The sequence below is a fragment of the Procambarus clarkii genome, chromosome 78, assembly GCF_040958095.1.
Source record: "Procambarus clarkii isolate CNS0578487 chromosome 78, FALCON_Pclarkii_2.0, whole genome shotgun sequence".
Lineage (NCBI taxonomy): Eukaryota > Metazoa > Arthropoda > Malacostraca > Decapoda > Cambaridae > Procambarus > Procambarus clarkii.
This window is the reverse complement of record NC_091227.1, coordinates 17325196-17347324: the sequence shown is the minus strand read 5'-3', so window position 1 is coordinate 17347324 and position 22129 is coordinate 17325196. Positions and strand designations below refer to the sequence as shown.

The 22129-nt window shown below is 35.1% G+C and overlaps 1 protein-coding gene across 5 annotated transcripts in view; it reads left to right on the top strand.

The window, feature by feature from the left end:
- Positions 1-22129, top strand: part of anne (anne boleyn) — a 70675-nt gene that overhangs the window by 33931 nt on the left and 14615 nt on the right. For 3 of the 5 annotated variants that reach the window (XM_045727360.2, XM_045727363.2, XM_045727362.2), the window contains 14 exons: positions 2648-2815; positions 3154-3221; positions 6059-6133; positions 9985-10112; positions 10660-10757; positions 12838-12993; positions 13883-14038; positions 15185-15400; positions 15991-16230; positions 16352-16444; positions 17482-17589; positions 19851-20024; positions 20892-21050; positions 21377-21499. In XM_045727360.2, coding sequence (XP_045583316.1) covers positions 2648-2815; positions 3154-3221; positions 6059-6133; positions 9985-10112; positions 10660-10757; positions 12838-12993; positions 13883-14038; positions 15185-15400; positions 15991-16230; positions 16352-16444; positions 17482-17589; positions 19851-20024; positions 20892-21050; positions 21377-21499 — 1962 coding nt within the window. The remainder of the gene's footprint in view (positions 1-2647; positions 2816-3153; positions 3222-6058; positions 6134-9984; positions 10113-10659; positions 10758-12837; positions 12994-13882; positions 14039-15184; positions 15401-15990; positions 16231-16351; positions 16445-17481; positions 17590-19850; positions 20025-20891; positions 21051-21376; positions 21500-22129) is intronic. The other 2 variants (XM_045727361.2, XM_069314100.1) reach the window with 1 other exon arrangement.

The window sequence follows — 22129 nt, the reverse complement described above, 5'->3', positions numbered from 1 at the left end:
AATATATATATATATATCATATATATAATATATAAAATATATATATTATTTATATATTATATAAAATATATAAAATATATATATTATATATATCATACATATAAAATATATATATAAATGATATATATATTTATATAATATATATATAATATTTATATTATATATATTTATATAATAATATTTATATATATATATATATATATATATATATATATATATATATATATATATATATATATATATATATATATATATATATATATTAAATATATATAAATGATATATATATTTATATAATGTATATATAATATTTATATTATATATATATTTATATAATAATATTTATATGATATATAAATATTATATATATAATATATATATATTTATATAATATATATATTTATATAATTATATATATATATTTATATAATATATATATATATATATATATATATATATATATATATATATATATAATAAATATATATAATTTATCAATTTATATATTATATAAATATTTTTATATAATATATATATATATATAATATAGTCCTGGGGACCATTCAGTATATTATATATAATATATATATTATTTATATATATATAAATATTATTATATAATATAAATATATATTATAGTCTTGGGACTAATATATATATATATATATATATATATATATATATATATATATATATATATATATATATGTCATACCTAGTAGCCAGAATGCACTTCTCCGCCTACTATGCAAGGCGTGATTTGCCTAATAGGCCAAATGATTTTCTTTATTTTCTATAAATTGCTTCCAATTAGTTTATTTCAATTATTATTACTATATTAAGAACATAAATTATTGACTTCGTTCTGTTAGTTTAGGTTAGGTTAAAGTAAGTTAGGTTAGGTTAGGAAGGGATGGTTAGGTTCGGTCATATATCTACGTTAATTTTAACTCAAATTTAAACAAATTAATGCATACATAGTGACATGAATAGCTTTGTCTTCTCATAAGAAAAAAATTAGAAAAATATATAAATTCAGAAAAACTTGGCTTGTTAGGCAAATCGGGCCTTGCATAGTAGGCAAAGAAATGCATTATGGCTACTAGGTACGACATATATAATATATATATAATATATATATATATGTCGTACCTAGTAGCCAGAACTCACTTCTCAGCCTACTATGCAAGGCCCGATTTGCCTAATAAGCCAAGTTTTACTGAATTAATATATTTTCTCTAATTTTTTTCTTATGAAATGATAAAGCTACCCATTTCATTATGTATGAGGTCAATTTTATTTTATTGGAGTTAAAGTTAACATAGATATATGACCGAACCTAACCAACCCTACCTAACCTAACCTATCTTTATAGGTTAGGTTAGGTTAGGTAGCCAAAAACGTTAGGTTAGGTTAGGTAGGTTAGGTTGTCGAAAAAACATTAATTCATGAAAACTAGGCTTATTAGGCAAATCGGGCCTTGCATAGTAGGCTGAGAAGTGAGTTCTGGCTACTAGGTACGACATATATATATATAAATATAAATAAATATGTTTATTCAGGTAAGGTACATACATACAAGTGATGTTACATTAATGGATTGATATATAGATATATATAATATATATATATATATATATATATATATTATATATATATATATATATATATATATATATATATATATATATATATATATATATATATATATATATATATATATATATAATAAATAAATAAATATATAAGAAGTGACTTGAGCCCATACTGCTAGGAACACTATTTAACTGGTGTACACGACACTTCTTCAACCACTTGCCCATAATGACCATTCAGAAGATGATGATAGCCGAGGCTATTTTCCCCTCAATTTTAGGCTATTTATTTGAGTTTTCGTTTTCATATATGCCTGGGGACCATTTAAGGGGTTAAAAGACACAACACCTTGGAGCCACTACTAGGAGTCCTTCCTAAAAAACAGCCTTGATTGTAGTGAAATTCCTCTTTCTGGTGGATCCTTGATGGTTTCTTGCAACCCTCCCTTTCCCATTCTGGGACTTCCCATTTTCACTTAACTGGTTATTTGAGGGTTTAATTAAGGTTGGAAAGTTGCACAGCTCCCTGGTGGTGTGCAGGTATAACTTAAATGAGAATGGCTTCACTGACTGTGAATCTCTGAAAGGTGTTACAGACCGTTAATTAATCCCCTTGATATGAACTGTTATAAGGTGTATAACCCTACAATAAGACTTAAGCCTACTGGCAAAACTATGAACTTGCAAAGATTTTTGTACAGCCAATTGGTTGAACTTGGGAGCTGAAACCAGGACCTTAAGAGTTGACGACAGATGGGAGAGCCCAGTGATGGGACCCATAAACTTTAAACATTCTTCTAAATCATTACCTAAATAAAATAAATGTTGTAAGGTTTTAAATTAATGCTGTGATTACTTTGGGAAAGCTAATGATTCAATTTTGCCAACCCCCCCAAGCCACATGAATGACTTTCCTCTCATACTTCTCGTATAACTGTCATATCCCTGGAATCTTTTTGCATCACTGAATGTTATGCCAGGTGTGCATGTATTGTATGTTCAAGCAAGTGAATGATATCTAAAGAATAATGACAAATATTTATTTATTTTAGGAGATCTATGGATATGGTCGGTCACGGGTGAAGACTTGCATCAGTTGGTTGTTGATCGTGCTGACGTTGGGGCTGTTACGTCTACTGTTTCACTGGGCTCCAGCACTAATGCTCAAGGCCACCCATTCCCGCTGCTCACTCGCTCAAGCATCCAAAGTTCTCATTGTAGTGAGTAAATGTGGTCTTGTCTCTCGTTTGAGGAATTGATTTTGCTCTTTGCTTAGAATGACTTAAATGTTCGGCTTGTACAGGCCAAATGATAACATGAATTGTTGCTGTAGGCAGTCTACACCCTGCTTCACACTAAACTGGTTTGATATTTATGCTTATTTTAGAAGCCATACAAAACATTTTCACATTAGTTCATTATAAATCTTTATTGTTAATTGAATTAAAAATTGTAAATTGGGGCTGTTTAATTATCATTTATATTATTAGATTGTTACATTTAAGAGAGAACATTTGATTACAAGTAAAATATGCTGATAAATATATTTCATCCATAGGAATACTTCAAAAAATACAAGAGGAACTTTGTAAAAAACATCCATGAAATACATGCTAGCAGTGTCTGGTAAGGAAAGAAATTGTATTTTACTTATTATTTAAAATTTGTAGGAAATCAGTATTGGGTAATTATTTACACTATTATTATTCTAGGAAAATTTGTTCAGATATTGCTACTCGTTCAGCTACTAGTGCTGTAACAAAAAAATTTGAGGTGAAAATATTGTGCTATACAGTACTGTATATGTATTAATTCTAAGTGGGCAGATGAAATGCCATTCTATGCTTGTAATCATAAATTCTAGAAATGGTGGAACTTGCTAAAAATTTTCTATGATTACAGTACTGGATACTGTACATGATGCCCAATATTTTTCAACCGCAAATCTTAAATTAAGCCCATTTCCTGGTGCACATGAAAGAATAAAAATAAAAGAATTTTTCCTTTCTATATCATAAAACATTTCATTCAGTTGTCAGAAAAAAGTTTAACTTGCAGTATTTTAGTTTGGCCATAGTGAGGTGAAGAAATGTTGACAGCTTCATATCCAAAGGGGTAATTTTCAAGTTAATTAATTGTAGTAGTCTCATTACTAATATATATATATAATATATATATATATATATATAATATATATATACTGTATATATATAATAATTCATTGCTTGTTTATTGTCTGCTTAATTGATAATGATATACTGCTTTTGATGTTTGGTTAGATTAGAATGGCTTACACAAGGCAAAGTTAGTTGTTGGTGTAGATGCAGTAGGATTGACTTAAACCAGTGTATCGTTAATTTCTGTAAATGTAGCTTATTTGCAAAGAAAAGAAAGGTGTAAATTAAATTCCTGTAAATCTTTCAGTGTGTTAAAATATATTTCACATTAGAAAAAGGCAGATCAAGTGTGATGAAGTATAGTACTCTTTTTTCCCAGGCTGGTCTATCAAATGCGCTTTAAGCCAGCGCACATATGGTCCATCTTGGACTCGTATTACTCGCCAGGCTTGGTTAACTTTGTTCCTTATTATGGCAAGAAATGTTTAGCAGGCCTGAACCCATGGGATACAGTATATACAAATGCCATACAGGCAAGCCAGAAGTGAAAGGCAGATATACTGCTCTAACTCAGTGCTCCTGGCAGGAACTTTTAGTATACCAAGGCAACAAAGACAGGTGCCCAGTGAACACTGAACCTATGGCTACCAGTAGTGCAAGTGATCCCGGTGTAAATAGGGTGAGCTAGTCAGCAAACACCAGGAGGTTCCCATACACAATATAAATATAATAATATAGGAAACTACAGAAAGCCTAATGGCTCATATAAGTCAGCAGTGCAAAGCCAAAGATGACTGAGCTATTAAGGACAACTCGACCATCAAAAAGGTGAAGGAAAGTTCAACAGATCAGGAAACAGGCACTGGATGCATAAAGGCAACATCGAAGTAGGGGAGCCAAATACATTATGGTAGACTGATGAAGTATTGAAACAAAAGATGGTGCAATTCCAAGGGAATTTATGGTATTGATACAAAAGGTGCAATTCCTAGGGCAGTGCACCCGTAGCCAATGTTCCTTCCTAGAAAAGAGCATTAATCACCATTAGAAGACCCAGAATCTTAGTGCACAGATAAAGAAAGTGGCTTGATGTAAGGGCTTGCAGTTAAGTGTACCAAAGACCAACCTTGGACAATTACTGGCTAAGGTAGACCCAAACCTATGAAAGCCAGAAAGAACACAAGTATTCAGGAACAGGCACAGGGACCACTGACCATCAGTCAGGCGGGCTCAAATCAAAGATTTCTCATTTATTTTTCATTGTAAAAATCGATACATAATTATGGAAATACCTGCACAAGATCTGTCTTTATTGCTGTAAAACAGAAAATAAACATTCAAGTTTTTTGTAAGGAAATTTGCAATGCAAAGAGAGAATACTTATTTGAGGAGCAATTATTGTCTTGCGAACGATGGGGGTGGTTAGTTGAGGTGATCTTTAGTTGGTCCTCTGATAGTATTATTTGAACTGTGTTAGTACATAAGTTTGTACTTATCACAGTACTCCAGTACTGTTTGCCCACACTGTACTTGTGTGCTCAAAAAAAGAGAAAAAAGTTATTTGAAAGTTTCAGTCAGAGTACACATTTTAGTGTCATTGGAATGCTAAAGTGTTAAGAATGATCTACAGGGTTGAATTTTGGTGAACTTTTATATTGTATGTAGCCTAATACAGCAGCCCATCCTCCTGTTTTGGTAGTACTTATAGTAACAATGAGGACTATAGTATATGTACCAATGTACTGTACAACACAGTTAAAAAGTAGAAATCGGAACTATTGAGTTGGACAAACTGGAAAATTATTTTTTACTGTACTTGTGTTGCAAAGACAGATTAAACTAACCTAACCTTCCTAGGCCTAGTACATGATATCTGAGGTGTAATATAGTACATATATGTGCTATACTAGGCCTAGGAATATTTAAGTATGTTTTTTAGCTTAATTTTTTATAAAAGAATTCCTTAAGTCAGTCTACTACTATCTCAAAAGCCAAGTACTGTACGTACGAATTCGTAACTACAGTACTGTATTGACGATGGTCACAATAGGTACTATCTAAACAGGAAGATGGGTTGAATACAGTATCATAACTTCACTCATTAGACAAGCATGTGACAGAATTAAACACAGTTTATCCCATTTTCTAATACATGTACAGTACTGTGTTTTCTTTATGAACATTTTAAAATTTAATTCTTTTTAACTTTCATAAAGTAACTGTTTCAATTAATTTCTCTCATCAAGACATGTATACAAATTTATGCTCTTGATCTTATCTAAAATGTTTTCCTTTGTTCTTACATCCTGGTTTTTCCTTCCCTAAAAAAAAAACAAAAAAAAAAAGTCTACTTCCCAGGTCAGCAGGTAATAGACTCTGGCTGTGTCTTCAGGATCTCCTCTATTTCTTGATTGATGCCAGGTACTTTCTTCAGAGATGTCTGTGTCTGTCATGCATTGACGTCTTTGTGTCTCATGCACTACTGCACCCATCACTAATCTCTTTAATTTGCCTCGTCCCCATGTTGTTCGTGCTCAGTTTTAAGAAGCTATTGAAACTGTGTCATGTTATAAGACGCTGCTTGAAGTTGTTTTGCATGACACATAATGAAAGGCTTTTAAGGTGAAAACATTAGTAGTATTCAGACAATGAGTCACAATAACGTGGCTGAAGAAATGATGACCAAACCACACACCGGAAGATAAAGAAACCACGACGTTTCGGTCTGTCCTAGACCATTATCAAGTCGATTGTGATGGGAAAGAGGAAAGCACGGGCAGTACCCAAAATGTCGATGACAAAAACGTGGTCGTTTCTTCATCTTCTGGTCTTTAGTAGTACATTTATGGCCTGTATATATATGGCCTTTATGTGGACTTTATAGTATATGTGGACTATAAAGTATTTAAGGACTATATATGTGAAATATATATATATATGGACTGCCTATGTGGAATGCCTGTGTGGAATACCTGTGTGGACTGCATATGTGAAATACATATTTGCATGTGTGTGTTTATACAATGTGATGAAGTAACACTGTCTTTGCATGTTTTTTTTTTTTTATTCTTGTAGAGAAATGCCACGAGTAGACTTGGTGTAAACATCTACTACTGTTAAGGTCTTTGCTTTTCTTTGGGCTGTTCTACATCATTGTCAGCACTTTGGCCTCTTTGCTGTGAATTGTAAATGTGTGTTAGACCATCTATCTGCATGAATACCTTTTATCCTCAAAATAAATAACCAATATTATTTGCATGAATTAAAAATACATTGATTATGATACAGTATATTATTAACAATTTGTTATTTATATGTAATTTATGAAATAATAGTGTAAAAAAAAATAGTTGACTTTGAAGACTATACAATAGGCCTTCTGTATTATAAAGCTAAGTTCTATACTGGACTCTTACAATACAGTATTGTATTCTTAAATGGAAATACAACATAGGGATACCTAATGGTTTGATCATCTTTAGAATTTTTGTACATTTTTTATTAGTAATCAATATCATGACAAGACCTCTTCATATCAACTTAAAAAAATCCTTTAAGTCTTCCCTATGTGGGGCAGTGTGGTCCTATAATTACATTTATTTATATGGTTTATAATTATATAATCGGATTTGTTAATGATGCTAAGCTACTAGGGAAGAAAGGAAACCTAGACAATTGTCTTGCCATGACTTAAATAATAATCGTGCTTGGCGCACCATGTGGCAAATGAAATTCAGTGTGAATAAATGCCATGTTATGGAATGTAGAGTAGGAGAAAATAGACCACATTTGACCTACAAATTATTTGGAAAACTTTAAAGAATTCTGATACAGGAGGAGGTCTAGGGGTGTTTTTGGATAGTAGACTGTCACTAGAGGAACACACAAAGGACATTGTGCGAGGAGCATATGCTGTGTTTTTCTACATTACGATCACTTTTAATTATGTGGATGGTGAAATGCTAAAACTAGTCATGACTGCTGTGAGACAGTCATGACCATACAATCATAGTAATTTATGGTGCCCATATCTCAAGAAGCACATCGGTAAATGGGAAAAGGTGCAAAGGCATGCTACAAAATTGCTTCCTGAACAGAAAAACAAAGTTATGAAGAGAGGCTAGAGGCATTAAATATACCAAAACTAGAAGATAGAAGAAAAAGAGGCAATATGATCACCACTTACAAAATAACAGGAATTGATAAAATTGACAAAGAGGAATTCCTGAAACCAGCAACTTCAAGAACAAGTTTCTTTGAGGTTACCTTGAGATAATTTTGGAGCTTAGCGTTCCCGCGACCCAGTCGTCAACCAGGTGGTCCTCTCGCTCTCGTATTTGCACTCGCTTGCTCGCTAGCTCGTTTCCATGGAAACCCCCACATCAAACACGAATCAAGATGCAGCAACTACCTTAATTCATTTAATTGGCCCAACCATAGGTCCCCATGATGTCATCAGGAATGTGCAGATAGTAGCTCTTCGATTGTTGGAAAGAGAAGTCATGGAGGGACCTGACTCCGACTTGCATGCCACCATTTACCACCACTTGAACTGAACAAGATGGCAGCAATTCACCCAAGTCATGCAACTGAAATGCATGGCCTCTATAATTTCCACGCATAACCAGACATCGTGTGTGTTCACTCGTACTCTTTCTAAATGGTAAATATTATTACATATCCAGGAATGCCCAATACAAGGGTACTCCAATCTGGTATAAGGATAATCATATTGTACAGTGCATAGTAGTGCACAGTCATCTGCAACCATAGGTGTGCAAATTGGGTTGAGTGACTACCATTCTTTTACATTCAGGGGTGGATTAAGAATCTTCTAGAACCTGTCTCCCTTCCTCCTTACTTGGTTTGGTGAGGTGTTTAAAAAAAAAATCCCACTGGTTAAGGAGATGAAAAGGTTATTGTGGCCTTGGCAAGTGGCAGAAAAGTCCTGGGAAGAGCAGGACTTTCCTCAGAAGTGACTGAAGAAACAACTCGGACAGTGTTTTCCTTTCCATCAAAACCTTTTCAGTAGTATTTCATCTTTAGTAAATGGTTTGTTTTAAGCAATATATTTATCTGGACAACCACAATTATAACAGCCTACTGGGGGAGGGGGAAAAAGGGGTTGGGGGGTGGGTGTCCATTTTGTGGGGTGTTGTATGGATAAAAAATGCATTCATGTTCTGTACTGAAATCCAAGCATATCCTTCCACTGTGGTTTGGTATTTTGTATAACATAGCATATACTGTTGGTCTTCTCTCTCCTTGGTGTTTCTCTAAATCATTGGCAGCACCTTGTGCTCTTTATTATTAGCTTTACCTACTGTATAAGTCGTGCATGGAGCTGTTCCTGGTCACCTTAGCATTCTTATTTTAAAATTAGTTAAGCATTTATAAACAAAGTGTGTGTTAACATTTTACAAGTAACAGATTCTAGATTGTCATCTGTATCATGGTGCATCTTTAATATGACACAGAAGATGAAGCCAATGTAGGGGGTTTCTTGATTACGAGGCAGATGCACAAGGCCTCTTAAATAGGAACCTTCACTAGTGACATCATTCCCCGTGTCGTTGTTGCCTGGAGACCTCTTCTACATTTGTATATCGTTTATATTGGTGAATACATGGAACACATTCTGCGAATAAAAACATATAAAGTACAAATTAGATGCTGGTTTGATCATGGTTCCTGCAGCAATCAATTGCCAGTTGGTTGCTCCAGGGCATACCCATGTTCTCGTGTTCAGAATTATTTACATAAAGAAGAATTTGACGTGACCTGGATTGGAAAGCATGGGTGCCCATCGGTGATTCCACTTATCCAGGCCAGCAAGCAAACAATTGGGATGCCTTGCTTCCTGGCTTGCAATGTCAAGGGATGATTAAATATGGCTTGGTGAATTTACTTGTCAGTCATTCTGGACTGAAGTTTCGTTCAGTACCTCTGTAGCACTTAAATAACCCCTACACAGGAAAATATTCTCATGAATTTGGCTTCTGAATGTTGTCTTTCCTGCCTATGTGAATCTTTTCTTTGACACATCAGATTTTTACCTTATGGGGCAACTATATGGCTATGCTCAGAAATGTGCTATTCATGCTGACTCGATGCTTAATTTGTTTAAAGTACCATAACTATTATTTTATTGTATGTATTAGCATGTGCTGTACTGCAACTATTTTTAATATTTTGCAATGTACACTTTTTAATTCTATAATTCTTTTCATTTTATAACACTAGGATCCTTGAAGATTTCTGACTACTTACAGCTATGAGAGAGAATACAGTGTGCTACACAGTGGGACCATTAGCGGTGGTGGGGAAATTGGGCAGCAGTTAAGTGACCTCAACCTGCCCACTACCCTGGCAGTGCCTACCCAGAATGGAACAATTAAAGGTAATACTGTACTGGGAACCTTTACGATTTTGGAAAACTTCAAGGAAAATTTGCAATTTGTTGCCAAGCCATACCAATTCTTATGTGAACAAATATATTTTAACCTCATCAATATAATGGGCATAAGGCATCATTTGTGTGCTTATGTGGGGACTTGAATTTACAAGTGGAATTAATGACTATTTTGATTAAACCTTTTCATTAGAGCAGAAACTTAAGCATTCTCAGAAGATATTTACACACATTACTTGAATATTGACCAGTAGTTAAGTTGTGTGGTCGTATAATTATTACCCATTTGTTTCGTTTGCTGTCAATGTTATTTTTCTAGTTGTCTGTTGAGAAATATATTAATGTTTGTGTATAAGTGTGTTTTGTGATGTTTGTAAGTTGATAAATTGTTGTATAAATGAATCTTAAATATGATTTCACTGAACTTACAAAATATGCATTATATTACATTTCTCTAAATAATTTTCAACAAAGAATATTAGTAAATAGCCTCCATTTTTTATCTGAAAGTTTAACAGAGTTTTCTGCTTTTCAGAGGTGGACAGTATACGTGTGTTTTCATGCAAGAAAATTCTTTATCTTTGGGATTCAGAGAGTGAGTCATTCTACAGGCTGCCAGGACTGGATGCCGGAGTGAGTCAATGGTGTTAGCCATATTCATTTTTTAACAGGAAAAGTGTTAATAAAAGATACAAGATGTCTAAGTGAAACTTTTATGAAGATTCCAGTTGCAAAATTCTATGCATAAAATTGAATATAAAAATGCACATATTTCACTTAAAATCTAAGACAAATTAAATGTACATACAGTGCACCTATTCAATATTGGTTTTAAATGAATAGTGAGTTAATTCATTTTAAATTACTGTGTTTAAATGATGCTGTTACTCAGACATGTAAATGTTTCATTTTGACACCTTGTATATAATATGATCCTGTAGAATTCCTCTTTTGGTAACTTTTTTTTATGTAAAACAGTTGTTTGATATTTCTTTCCAGGCTTCTTTCTGGATATATTATCGAGGTTGAAGCATGTGGTTTCGGGAGCATCAGTTGTATGTTGCACCCAAAGTACCTTCATGGCATAGCTTTGGGCAAGCTTTCTTACCCCTTGAGCAGTGCTTCCCTGGAACATCTGGAGTGGTGCTCTATATTTATTACTTCCTCCTGGCCTGTATAATCTGGCCTCCAGTTCTTTGGTTTCACTTTTTTTTGTTTTTTGCTGAAAATTTGAGTACATTATCTCCATTGGTTTGGCTTGTTTTCTTTCTTGGTTAGTCTTACATTAAAAAGCAGCAGAAAGAAAGTGCTCAGAAATAAGGCGTTGAGTATATTGAAAATTACCTTTCTGGGTAGATAATTTTGCAGTTTTCATTCCTGCCTCTTCAATTCCCTTTTATTCTATGCTCAGAGACAGACCCCCTTAAGTGTAATGTACTCACCTAATTGTACTTGCATAGCTGTATTTGCAGAGGATGAGCTACAACTTTTGTATCCTGCCTCTTTAAATTTTATCACCTGGTGTACTGATACCAGAGCCTATTGAGCTCTTGTCATGTCTACACTTGAAGCTGTGAATGGAGTTTGCCTTCACCACTTAGTGCATTCTATATCTTCACTATCCTGATACTGAACAAATTTCCTAATGTTTCTGGATTATATTTTGATACATAGTTTGTATTTGTCCCCTCTTGTGATGTCCCCGTGCGAGCCCGTTTCCAGGCCGAGCTCGGGAAGTAGAACTCCCAGAACCCTCTCCAGGAATGGTCCTTGTTCATGCACTACCTATTCTAAATAGTCATTTCTTGTCGCCCCTATCTATTCCTTTGATTATCTTGTATGTGATGATCATGTCTTCCCTGTTTCTTGTTTCAGTAATGAGAGGTTTAATTCTCATAGTCTTTCCTTGTAACTGATATCTTTCAGCTCTAGGACTAGTCTGGTGCCATACCTCACATCTGGTGCTGCATATTCCAGAATTGGTCTGACTTAATGGTACACAAGACTCTGACTGACTTCTTGTGAGGGCTCTGGGTATGGGAGCCTAGGGTATGTGAGGCTTTTGCTGTCTAGTGGTAGTTGGCAGTGGTATCGGTGCAGGCCAACTTGTAGTTAACCAAAGGTTTCCTTGGTACTATAGTAATCTGTAGAGCTTTGAAATGGTTGTTAATAATTGTGAGCTGGAATTAATTATCTCCAGTACTCCGTAGCACCTTAATGACCCTAGCACCCATGCCACAAGGATGTATTCACCTAGTTGTGCTTGCGGGGGTTGGGTTGAGCTCTGCTCTTTCGGCCCGCCTCTCGACTGTCCCTTGGCATGGTTGCTCTGTGCTGTACTGCTTGACTGCATATTTCTTCTATTGGACACGTCAGAACAAACTTGAGCAGCAGCAGAATGACCTGATTATTGCTCAATAAGGTGCTTTTATATTACTCTCATTTTTCATTATGTAGGTTACTTAAATAGCATTCATTAGGAATTCTGAAGTATTGCAAAGTTTTTATTACAAAAGCAGGTTCGTGACATGTTCTTTTAAAGTAGTACTGAACTATTTTAATTACTATTGCTAAAGAAAATAATCATTACATGTTCTGTATATGCTAAATCATTCTCTGATAATAATTGTTTATAACATAAGGTGTCAGATTTTTATTGCATTTATTTTTGATAACTATTATGATTTTTTCAATATTATGTTCCATGGCTTAGCAAACGGCTGAATCTCTCCATCGTTACCGAGGAGTACATTGGATTGAACAAGCTCGAAGGAGGCTCATATATGGGGAGAATGCCATTAGGGTTCCAGTTACACCAATAAACCAGCTGCTCTTTCTTGAAGCTCTTAACCCATTCTACATTTTCCAGGTAAAGTGAATATTTATTTTTGTCAGAGAAAATATAATGTATATTTAATTCCTTTCCAGAAGTAATACAGATTTGTAATTTTTTCAAACGAGAAGAGATACGGTAGATGCATTCTTAACCTCGTACGACTTGATGCACAAGTGCAGTGGATGGAGGTTATCGTCAGTCTGAACAAATGTTCATAACAGAGCACACTAGTGTGGGTGGTGTGCCTAAACCTTACCCTGCCAGTCACAAATAATAGGCGAGGATATTCACGGGAAAATCAGTAGGAACAATGAGGAGGATTTGAGCACACGTACTGAGTACTCCCAGGTAAATGCTCTAGACCACTACACCATGACATGGTCAAAAGCATTGCAACCTGGGATTCAACTGAATCCTCTAGGGATCCTGAGTCTTCCACTGAAGCCTAATCAGAATTTCACACAATGCCCGCATACACTCTACTTTTGTAGAGTGTATGGGGCATTGTGACTGATAAGAATCATTTTCTTACCTTGTTCTTATATCCTATTCTTAGCTTGTTTTTGCATTCATCTTTGAGATCAGTCCTGCTACAGTATTTCAGGTTTGTTGTTAGTGGGCGTGAAGTGAAAATAAATGTGATTTAGTTACTGGTTAGAGTATCGTATTTAAATTTAGTCACAATTTAGTTACTTTTATCAGGCTTTGTGGTAAAAATTATCCTTTTGTGTAAGATGCTCCAGTGAATTATTGTGCCCTCATACACCTTGCTGTACAGTACTATCAAATTACAGAAAAAGCATATGCTTCAGCTATAGCTAAGTACTGTACATTGATGGAGAGATTAATACTTACAGTATACAAAATAATACATTTTCTTAATGTGCTTAATGTAAATATATTTTGTATTCTTGAATTGCAGCTGTTTTCTGTGTGTTTGTGGTATTCCGACGAGTACATGTATTATGCTACAGTTATTGTAGTGACATCAGTGGTTTCTCTTATATCTGAAGTATACCAAATGCACCGCAATCAAGTGGCACTCAGCAGAACAATACAGTCGGCAGACACTGTACAGGTCAGTATTTATTATTCTGTATACATTTTGTAATTTCTGGACAGCTTATAACCCTCATATAGTGCAATATTATGTTGTGTATGCTGTTATTAATTCTGTCACATTTATTTATTTATATATAATAATAATAATAATTAATTTATTCAGGTAAAAGTATACACTTTACATACAAAATGAGTTAAAACCGAATGTTCGATTTCTCGATAGAGCTAATATATACTATGCCTAAATCCACTAATAAGCATAGCATTTCAGGCGAGATGTGAGGAAAAAACTTAAAAACTAAGACTTAAAACTAATTGAGATCAAAAGCACGAAATAGGGAATAAAAGAATGACAATAAAATGAACAAATTCACAAGGGCCCTGATTGGTTTTCGAAATTACATCTGGGATTACAATAGATTACAATAATTGCATGTTAAATATAACTGCAGAAATTGAAAAAGAATAGCAGAAGTAATTTTAACTAAATAAACAGATAGACTACTTCTTCTTCTTGATAGTAGGTGCAGTTTTGATAGACTACAATTTTCTTTAAGTTAATACATGGCAGATATCAGCAGTTATACAATTAATCAATTGTGATTGATAATAGCATGACATTGGTTGACATTTAGGAACTAAGGTAGGTTGCATGGAGTTAATAGGTAGTATTTATTTTTTCTCTTAAACTGATTAAGAGAGGGGTAGTCTTTGACTTTGGGAAGGTCATTCCACATTCCTTGACTTGCAGAGCATTTTTAAGAATAGATAAGGAAACATTATAAACATTATAAGGAGATAATGTACTAACCCCAACCACAGGGGTGTTTTCCAGGGCCATTGTTCCATGTGCCTCTCTGACGGGGCCAGGTTCTGGCTCGTGGTCCCCGGTAGGCTGAACTCCATAGACTAATGCTCTGGTCTAATGATTCATTTATTAGCCCAATAGCTCCAGGGAGCCTATGGGGCTTATCCAGGAAATGGCGTTTCATTACATTCAACACTGGTTCTTTGTCATTCTTCAGTTCATAGCTAGTCAAAAAAGTAGGTTTAAGCATGCACTAGAATTGCATTTTATCAAAAAGATTAGCATCATTTTGCAATTTAAACTGCTTACTGTATATTCTATTAGCAAGCAAATTAAAGATTATTTTATCTTCAGGTGGTGCGAGATGGTGATCAGGTAGACACAATACCATCAGAACATCTTGTTCCTGGTGACTTGATGGTAATTCCACCTCAAGGATGCATGATGCAGTGTGATGCTGTTCTCCTAAAGGGCAACTGCATTGTTAATGAGTCTATGCTTACAGGAGAGAGTGTTCCAGTTACCAAGACATTTATTGTTGATCGATCAGATGTCTTGTATAATGATAAGGTTAGTGGTATTTTATTTTTAATCCATTGTAAATTTTTTAATTCAGTCTTATGATCCTGATATAAATACCATATTTGCCGGTATATAAAATGTTTTTTTTTTGTATTCTTAAATGAATAAAAAAATTGTGCTGTGTCTAATGTGGCTGTATTACGGATGGTAGACTGAGTGCTGTAGGCTAGGGGGCCGAACGGGCTTACTGGGTTAGTCAGCTTGGCACAGAAATCGAAGCTAAAGTGAGCTTTAGACAGCTCAAATCATAGTCAAAATACAATTCTACAAGCCCTCCTTGTTAAGCTGTTGGTTAAGTTTAATGCCTATGGACTTTATGCTGCTAAGGTTCCCTCTCTTTTGCAGGGGACAAGAATGGTATATTGCATGCTTGTGAGATGCTGAATTTAATTATAAAATAAAGCATATAAATTCCAGGACTCTACATCCATGAGATGGGATTTACATACATTATTTATAATTCATAATTAGTTAGTTATAACTATATTAGTAATATGTAACATACCGTTAGGACAAATTTTCCACTGTTATTGTCAATTAATGCTTTTATGTGTCTTGTTGCATATTCACACATCCAGGAGCATAGCCGACACACCCTGTTCTGTGGGACTCAGGTGATTCAGACACGGTTTTATGGAGGAGAGCGAGTAGTGGCAGTTGTTGTACGAACAGGCTTTCTGACGAGCAAGGGCTCATTAGTTCGGTCTATTATGTATCCACCGCCTGTGGACTTCAAGTTCCAGCAGGACTCGTACAAATTTGTTGGTGTACTGGCAGGGATAGCATCAATTGGCTTCATATACACAGTAGTTACCAAGGTAAAGAAATCGTCTAAAGTGTCATTGTTAATTTCACATGAAATAAAATTGCTTTTTATATGTTTGTTAAATCTACAATTTCAGATAGACATTATTTATTAATAAACTTTGATTTTTACAGTATATGCGTGGACTAACACCGTCTGCAATTGCTCTAGACTCTCTGGATCTCATTACAATTGTGATCCCTCCTGCACTGCCTATGGCCATGACAGTAAGTTCTTTTGATAAACCTCTAAGGAATTTAATATTATTCTCCTTTTTCTTTTTTGTTTGTGACATCACATTAGTTAATAAGCTTATTAAGGTAACGTTGGATGATTGTGGGAAACAATATGCTTGTATATAACTTCATTTATCAATAAAATCAAGACTAATATCTATATATTATTGTTGCTTTGTTCTCTCTTTGGCAATGGTTTTTCTTGCGGATGTGAGATACAAAATATTGTGTGTATACTCTAAAGAGCTTGGTAATTTGGATTCTGGTAACCCGAATCTCATACTAATTCAAATTCAATCACATTAATTTTTTTTTTTTACCTTTTGATCCTAATAGGGATTCAGGTTAAAAAGGTTATATGAAATAAGACACTCAAATAAGTTAGAGTTTTTGACTGTTTAATTCAAACAGAAATGACAATTGGGTTATATGTGCTCGATTTCCTTATTCCCGAAGTTTAAAAAAAAAAGAGCTAGGTAAATTCCCATGTAACCATTGACACAATGTGTTAGCTGTAGACAGGTTCCCTTATTATTTTCCTCTGCATTACTTGCCATCACCGGCCATTGGTGCATTGCTACATTATTCGTAGGTTTTTCCTTCACAGATTTCCCTACATTTCTTCTGTGGTAGGCAGGCAGCGAGGTGGACGCGCATATTTCTTGTTCTCAATATTGAGAATTTAGACAAATTCCTCTATTTTATGGATTTCAATCCTGATTTTGTATGTAGTGATCTTATTGCCCCCTTTTCTTCTCTACTAGTTTTGGGTTATTTAGCACCTCCACCCTTCCTTCATTGGCTTTATTCTGGTTAAGAATAAGTCCTCTTCATTCCATCTTGCCTCAGTTACAGTAGAGAATATATTACTTTAACTATATACCTAAGTCTTTTGTATGGTGACTGGAGACTGCTTCATTCCACTAGGGAATTCTGCACCACTCATTTATCTTTGCACCATGCACTCAGTGCTCTATATTTTGGTTTACAATACATTGTAGTATAAATCTATAATATTGTGTTCTCAGGTTGGAATCTTGTATGCACTCCAAAGGCTGAAGAGCAACAAAATTTTCTGCATATCGCCCCGTTCCATCAACATATCTGGAGTGCTGAACTGTATTTGTTTTGATAAGGTAAATTGTAAACATATGATCAATGTGAATTTATAGCCATTATAGTTATTTGTTTGATCAGCAACATGATTGAACACAAATAACTCAATTCACACACATGAAATGAAAGTGATGACGTTTTGGTTCATCCTGTACCCTTAAGTCGTTTCACTTTATACGTGTGGGTTGGGCTATTTAGTATTTTTCTCTAAGGTTTCTTTAGTGTCTAAACCGAGTCTATATTTATTTTCCTATGCTTGCTGCTGATAACTTTGAGAGGTTTTTGTTAATTATGGTTATGTAATACTTGTTTCACAGCTTCTCATAGCCATTGTGTCTGATGTTAATGCTAGAAGTGGTGGTGTCTCGTACTGCATATAAATTAACTAATTCATGACACACACTAAAGTGTCCAATAAGAAAACATTTTACAACCATCATAGAAAATAAATTGCATTCTCTATATTTCTCTTATCCTATGTTATTCAATCATTGAAGATGCATCAGTAGTACTGTATTACCTTTTAGAAACAAGTTTATGCATTTCCTTTCTTCTAATTAAGCATTGCTGAGTTTTCAACACTGAATTTGGAGAGACCAAATATAAAAGTGTTGAATGTATTGAAATGCCTCTTTCTGGTGGGATCTTTGTGGCCACTTCTTGTTAGCCATCTGGATAGCTCCATCCAGTTCAGTCTTTGCCAGGCATTTGTGAGTCATTGTAAGCTACCATAGCAGGTGGCCTATTACCTGCTTCACATGTGACATGATGGAAGGACACCACTGTGGCTGAATTGTATGTATTCTTAGCTCTGCTTATAAAACATTCCATGAAACGGGTAATAAAGGATTATTGGAACAAAAACAGTGCTGTTCCAAGCCCAGTGTTCAACAAGTGCACCATGAGATAGGTTTCTGATATTTTTACGGTGCCTACACTTTGAACCTGGAAACTAAAAAGTACCAGAACCTGGAAAGAAAACTGTGACAACCAAAGAAAGCAGCCTTTAGATGCCCTTACAATGTCGGGAAATCGAAGCAGCATGTAAAACCCCATAACAGTAAGACTGCAACCCAGGGGTAAGGGCATAGATCTGAAACCCAACCATGACTCTGACCCCAGAAGGAAAACCCTAGGAAAAAAGACAATTCCAGAAAACCAGATGACACTCTGAAAGATACATGGAGAGGAGTAATGAAGTAATCAAGTAATCAACCCAAACAACCATTGAGGGCACAAAAGTACCCCTATGTGAGCAGGAATAACCGTGAATAAAAGAAAGGTTTGAATACTGCACATCAGTCTGGAAGGATTGGAAAAAAATCCCACAAAGGGCAATCATAAGGAACAAGAATGTGTATCTGTTCTATATCTTCCCCCCTTTTGTTTCCCTTGTACAAAATTCACATAAAAACCAATATGGGGAAAGAGGCATCGAACCCCATCCACGGGTTCTTCCAAACCCCGAGAGTCCCAAAAAATGAAAGACTTCAAGGCTAGGCACTAGACTGTAGTGAGTTTTCCTGAAGGGAAAACTGAGCCTCAAACTACATCCCCCAGAAAAACAGAAGGCAACAGGACTCTGGCAGGAAACATCAGTATAACTACCTCCGCTGCCAAACATGTAAAAGGCTGCTGTTATGAAAGCTAAGCAATCTCTCAAGAATACTCAATGAAAATGGGAAGCTAGTAAAGCCTCTTAGCCACTCAATTTGTAATAATGATACACAAAAATAGCTGAACCGAGGCTTTTATGTTGGCTAAACTCAACAGAACAGCCACTCGGCAGTAATTGCCCAACAGCTCCCAGCTCCAGAAAAAGTAGAGAAAATGGTGAGGATCGTAATTGCAATGCCAGTTTATGTCATGTCAGGGAAAATGATTGAGGCTGTCTAGTTGAGGGATCAAGAAGCTAGGTGCACAGGTGTAATTATGAGTGAACTGCTTTACAAATGAGAGGCTCCTAGGTTCTGGGACTTATTTTCAATGCTTTGTTTACTTTACTAATTGTTTGTTTTGTCTCGCATACTTTTCTTGTGGCCCTTATCTTGGTTAGGGTGACCTAGTATTCTCTGCTGCTTGCTTTTCTAAAGAGAGGGCAATCAGGTTTTGGCATATGGTCTCTTAGTAGTCTTGCATTGACTCAAAGACCTAATGTGGATGGAATTTCATGATGCTATCCAGGTAGCTAGCAATAAGGAGCCTCCATATGAGTCTTCCCAAAAGAGTTGAAAACATAATAATAGAAATGAAGATTTAATTGAATGTTCTTTTTCCGAAGACCGGTACTCTGACTGAGGATGGTTTGGACATGCGAGGGGTGGTGTCTGTACGGCAGACGCCAGGTAAACCAGCCGAGCTGAGTCAGATTACTTCTCCCTCCACCCTCCCTCTTGGCCATCTCTTGTATGCCATGTCTACCTGTCACTCCATCACTATTATCAACTTGAAACAGGTAACTTAAACATTTTGGAACGTTCCCAGGATTCTTACTTTTCACTTAATTATCATCATTTTACATTTTCAATCAGTGGCTTGATTTTATTAGCAGGATATGCAGCTTATACATCATGATGTTTTGAAATTTTTGGTTTTATTGTGCTGTACTTGAGATAAAATATAATTATTTTTTACTTCACTTTCCACCTCCATTTACAGCGCCATTTATTTACTAATGTTTATATGTATGTACTATACAGGGGACTGTCAATCCCTTCAGCATAACAGGTAATATAAAAAAAGAAGCTTCTCCCATATTAATATTCCCGGTAGTCTGCAGGCTCCAGGCTATGTAGGCTTCTGGTTATTTATCCTTATAATATAGTCATGTAAGATCTCCGTGGACTTGCCTTTTCAAGACCTGTTCAGCGGTGTTCACAGAAATCCACTGCAATGAAGGACAAATCCAGCATCACTGAGTAAAATTTTCAGGTTGAGTATTTTTAAATATTCACAGGGCGGGTGACATCTGGCAACTCCTGCACACCGAATCAGTTGCCTAGCTACACCCGTGCAGCATAGCTCTATCTCTTCCATTAGTCTATCAGTGATGCAATATCATGTATGTAATTTTCTCTGTTGCTTGGACCACTAGACAAATTTACCTGCAAGGTTATATATAATTACTCACTGTCACTTTATCCACTGCCCAGGGGTATCTTCCAACCACATACTCTGATACTTAGCCTCATATTGTGACACCACTTAATAAAAAGCAAATGTAAACCTGTCACTAATACACCCTCATGCAAGAAACAATTTGTTATGAGATGCATTTAACCAATTAATTTCTATCCTGATATTGGTTATTCTTTTGTAACAGGTAGGGGATCCATTGGATCTAAAAATGTTTGAAAGCACTGGCTGGGTTTTGGATGAACCAGGTCTGGATGATACTAATAAATATGATATGATGATGCCGTCTGTAGTTCGACCAAGTGCTCCCGATATTGTCATCAGCAATGAAAATGTAGAAACGGAGGTAAGATATTTCCTATTTTTTTTTTTAGTATTTACTGAATAGGAGATTCATTAAAGTGTGTCAATACCATGATCAAAATATTTCATATAAAAATTACTCAGACTGCTTTAAAAATTGTAATTACCTGTGCATGCGTGCGTGCATGCATGCATGTGCTACAGTTGTACTCTACTGCATTAAAAAAAAATTTTTTAAGCTTTGTTTAATTTTGGGTGGAATTTCTTTATAAATAATAATAGTGATGTTGGAAGAAAATATAGTAACTATTCCTATCTATTTTGATGTAATATTCAGTTATATACTGTAATTTGTGAATTTTGTTTCAGCCACCACTAGAACTTGGAATTCTCCGCCAGTTTCCATTCTCGTCCAGCTTACAACGGATGTCAGTCATTACCCGCCGACTTGGTGCACCAAACTTTGAGCTTTACTGTAAGGGTTCCCCGGAGGTGAGTAATATTTGAGAATCCTCATTATTTTCACATGGTTTTGTTTTCTATTGCAAGAAGTTGGCCATATCATCACTTGCTTGATAGAAATCTTGAGTACTTAACTCTTCAAGTACTACTTGATTTGACATGTCTAGATTGCTTGATGTATATTTAAGGTGCTTCTTCAGGTGTTTTAAATGCTTGAATTTATTAGAAATATGTGGGAAGCACCAGCTTGTTGTCTCCATTAAGGAAACAGGGTATCAAAATAAAAGATGGGTAACTATTATGAATATATTGATAGTATTTACTAAAGCCTTTTATTGTGAAAAGTAACTCCAGTTGCCTTTTAGATAAAGGCATGGCATGTGAATATATGTTCTGTTGAACAGGAATGGTGAAATACTAAAGAAGTTGTTCACAACTTTTGTTAAACCAAGACTGGAATATGCAGTGGTTGTATTGTGCCCATATCTTAAGAAACATGTCACTAAACTGGAAAAGGTGCAAAGACATGCAACTAAATGGCTCCCAGAACTGAAGAACTAGAGCTATGAATAGAGGCTAGAGGCATTAAATATGCTAAAACTAGAAGATAGAAGAAAGAGACGATATGATCACTACGTACAAAATAGTAAAGGTAATCAA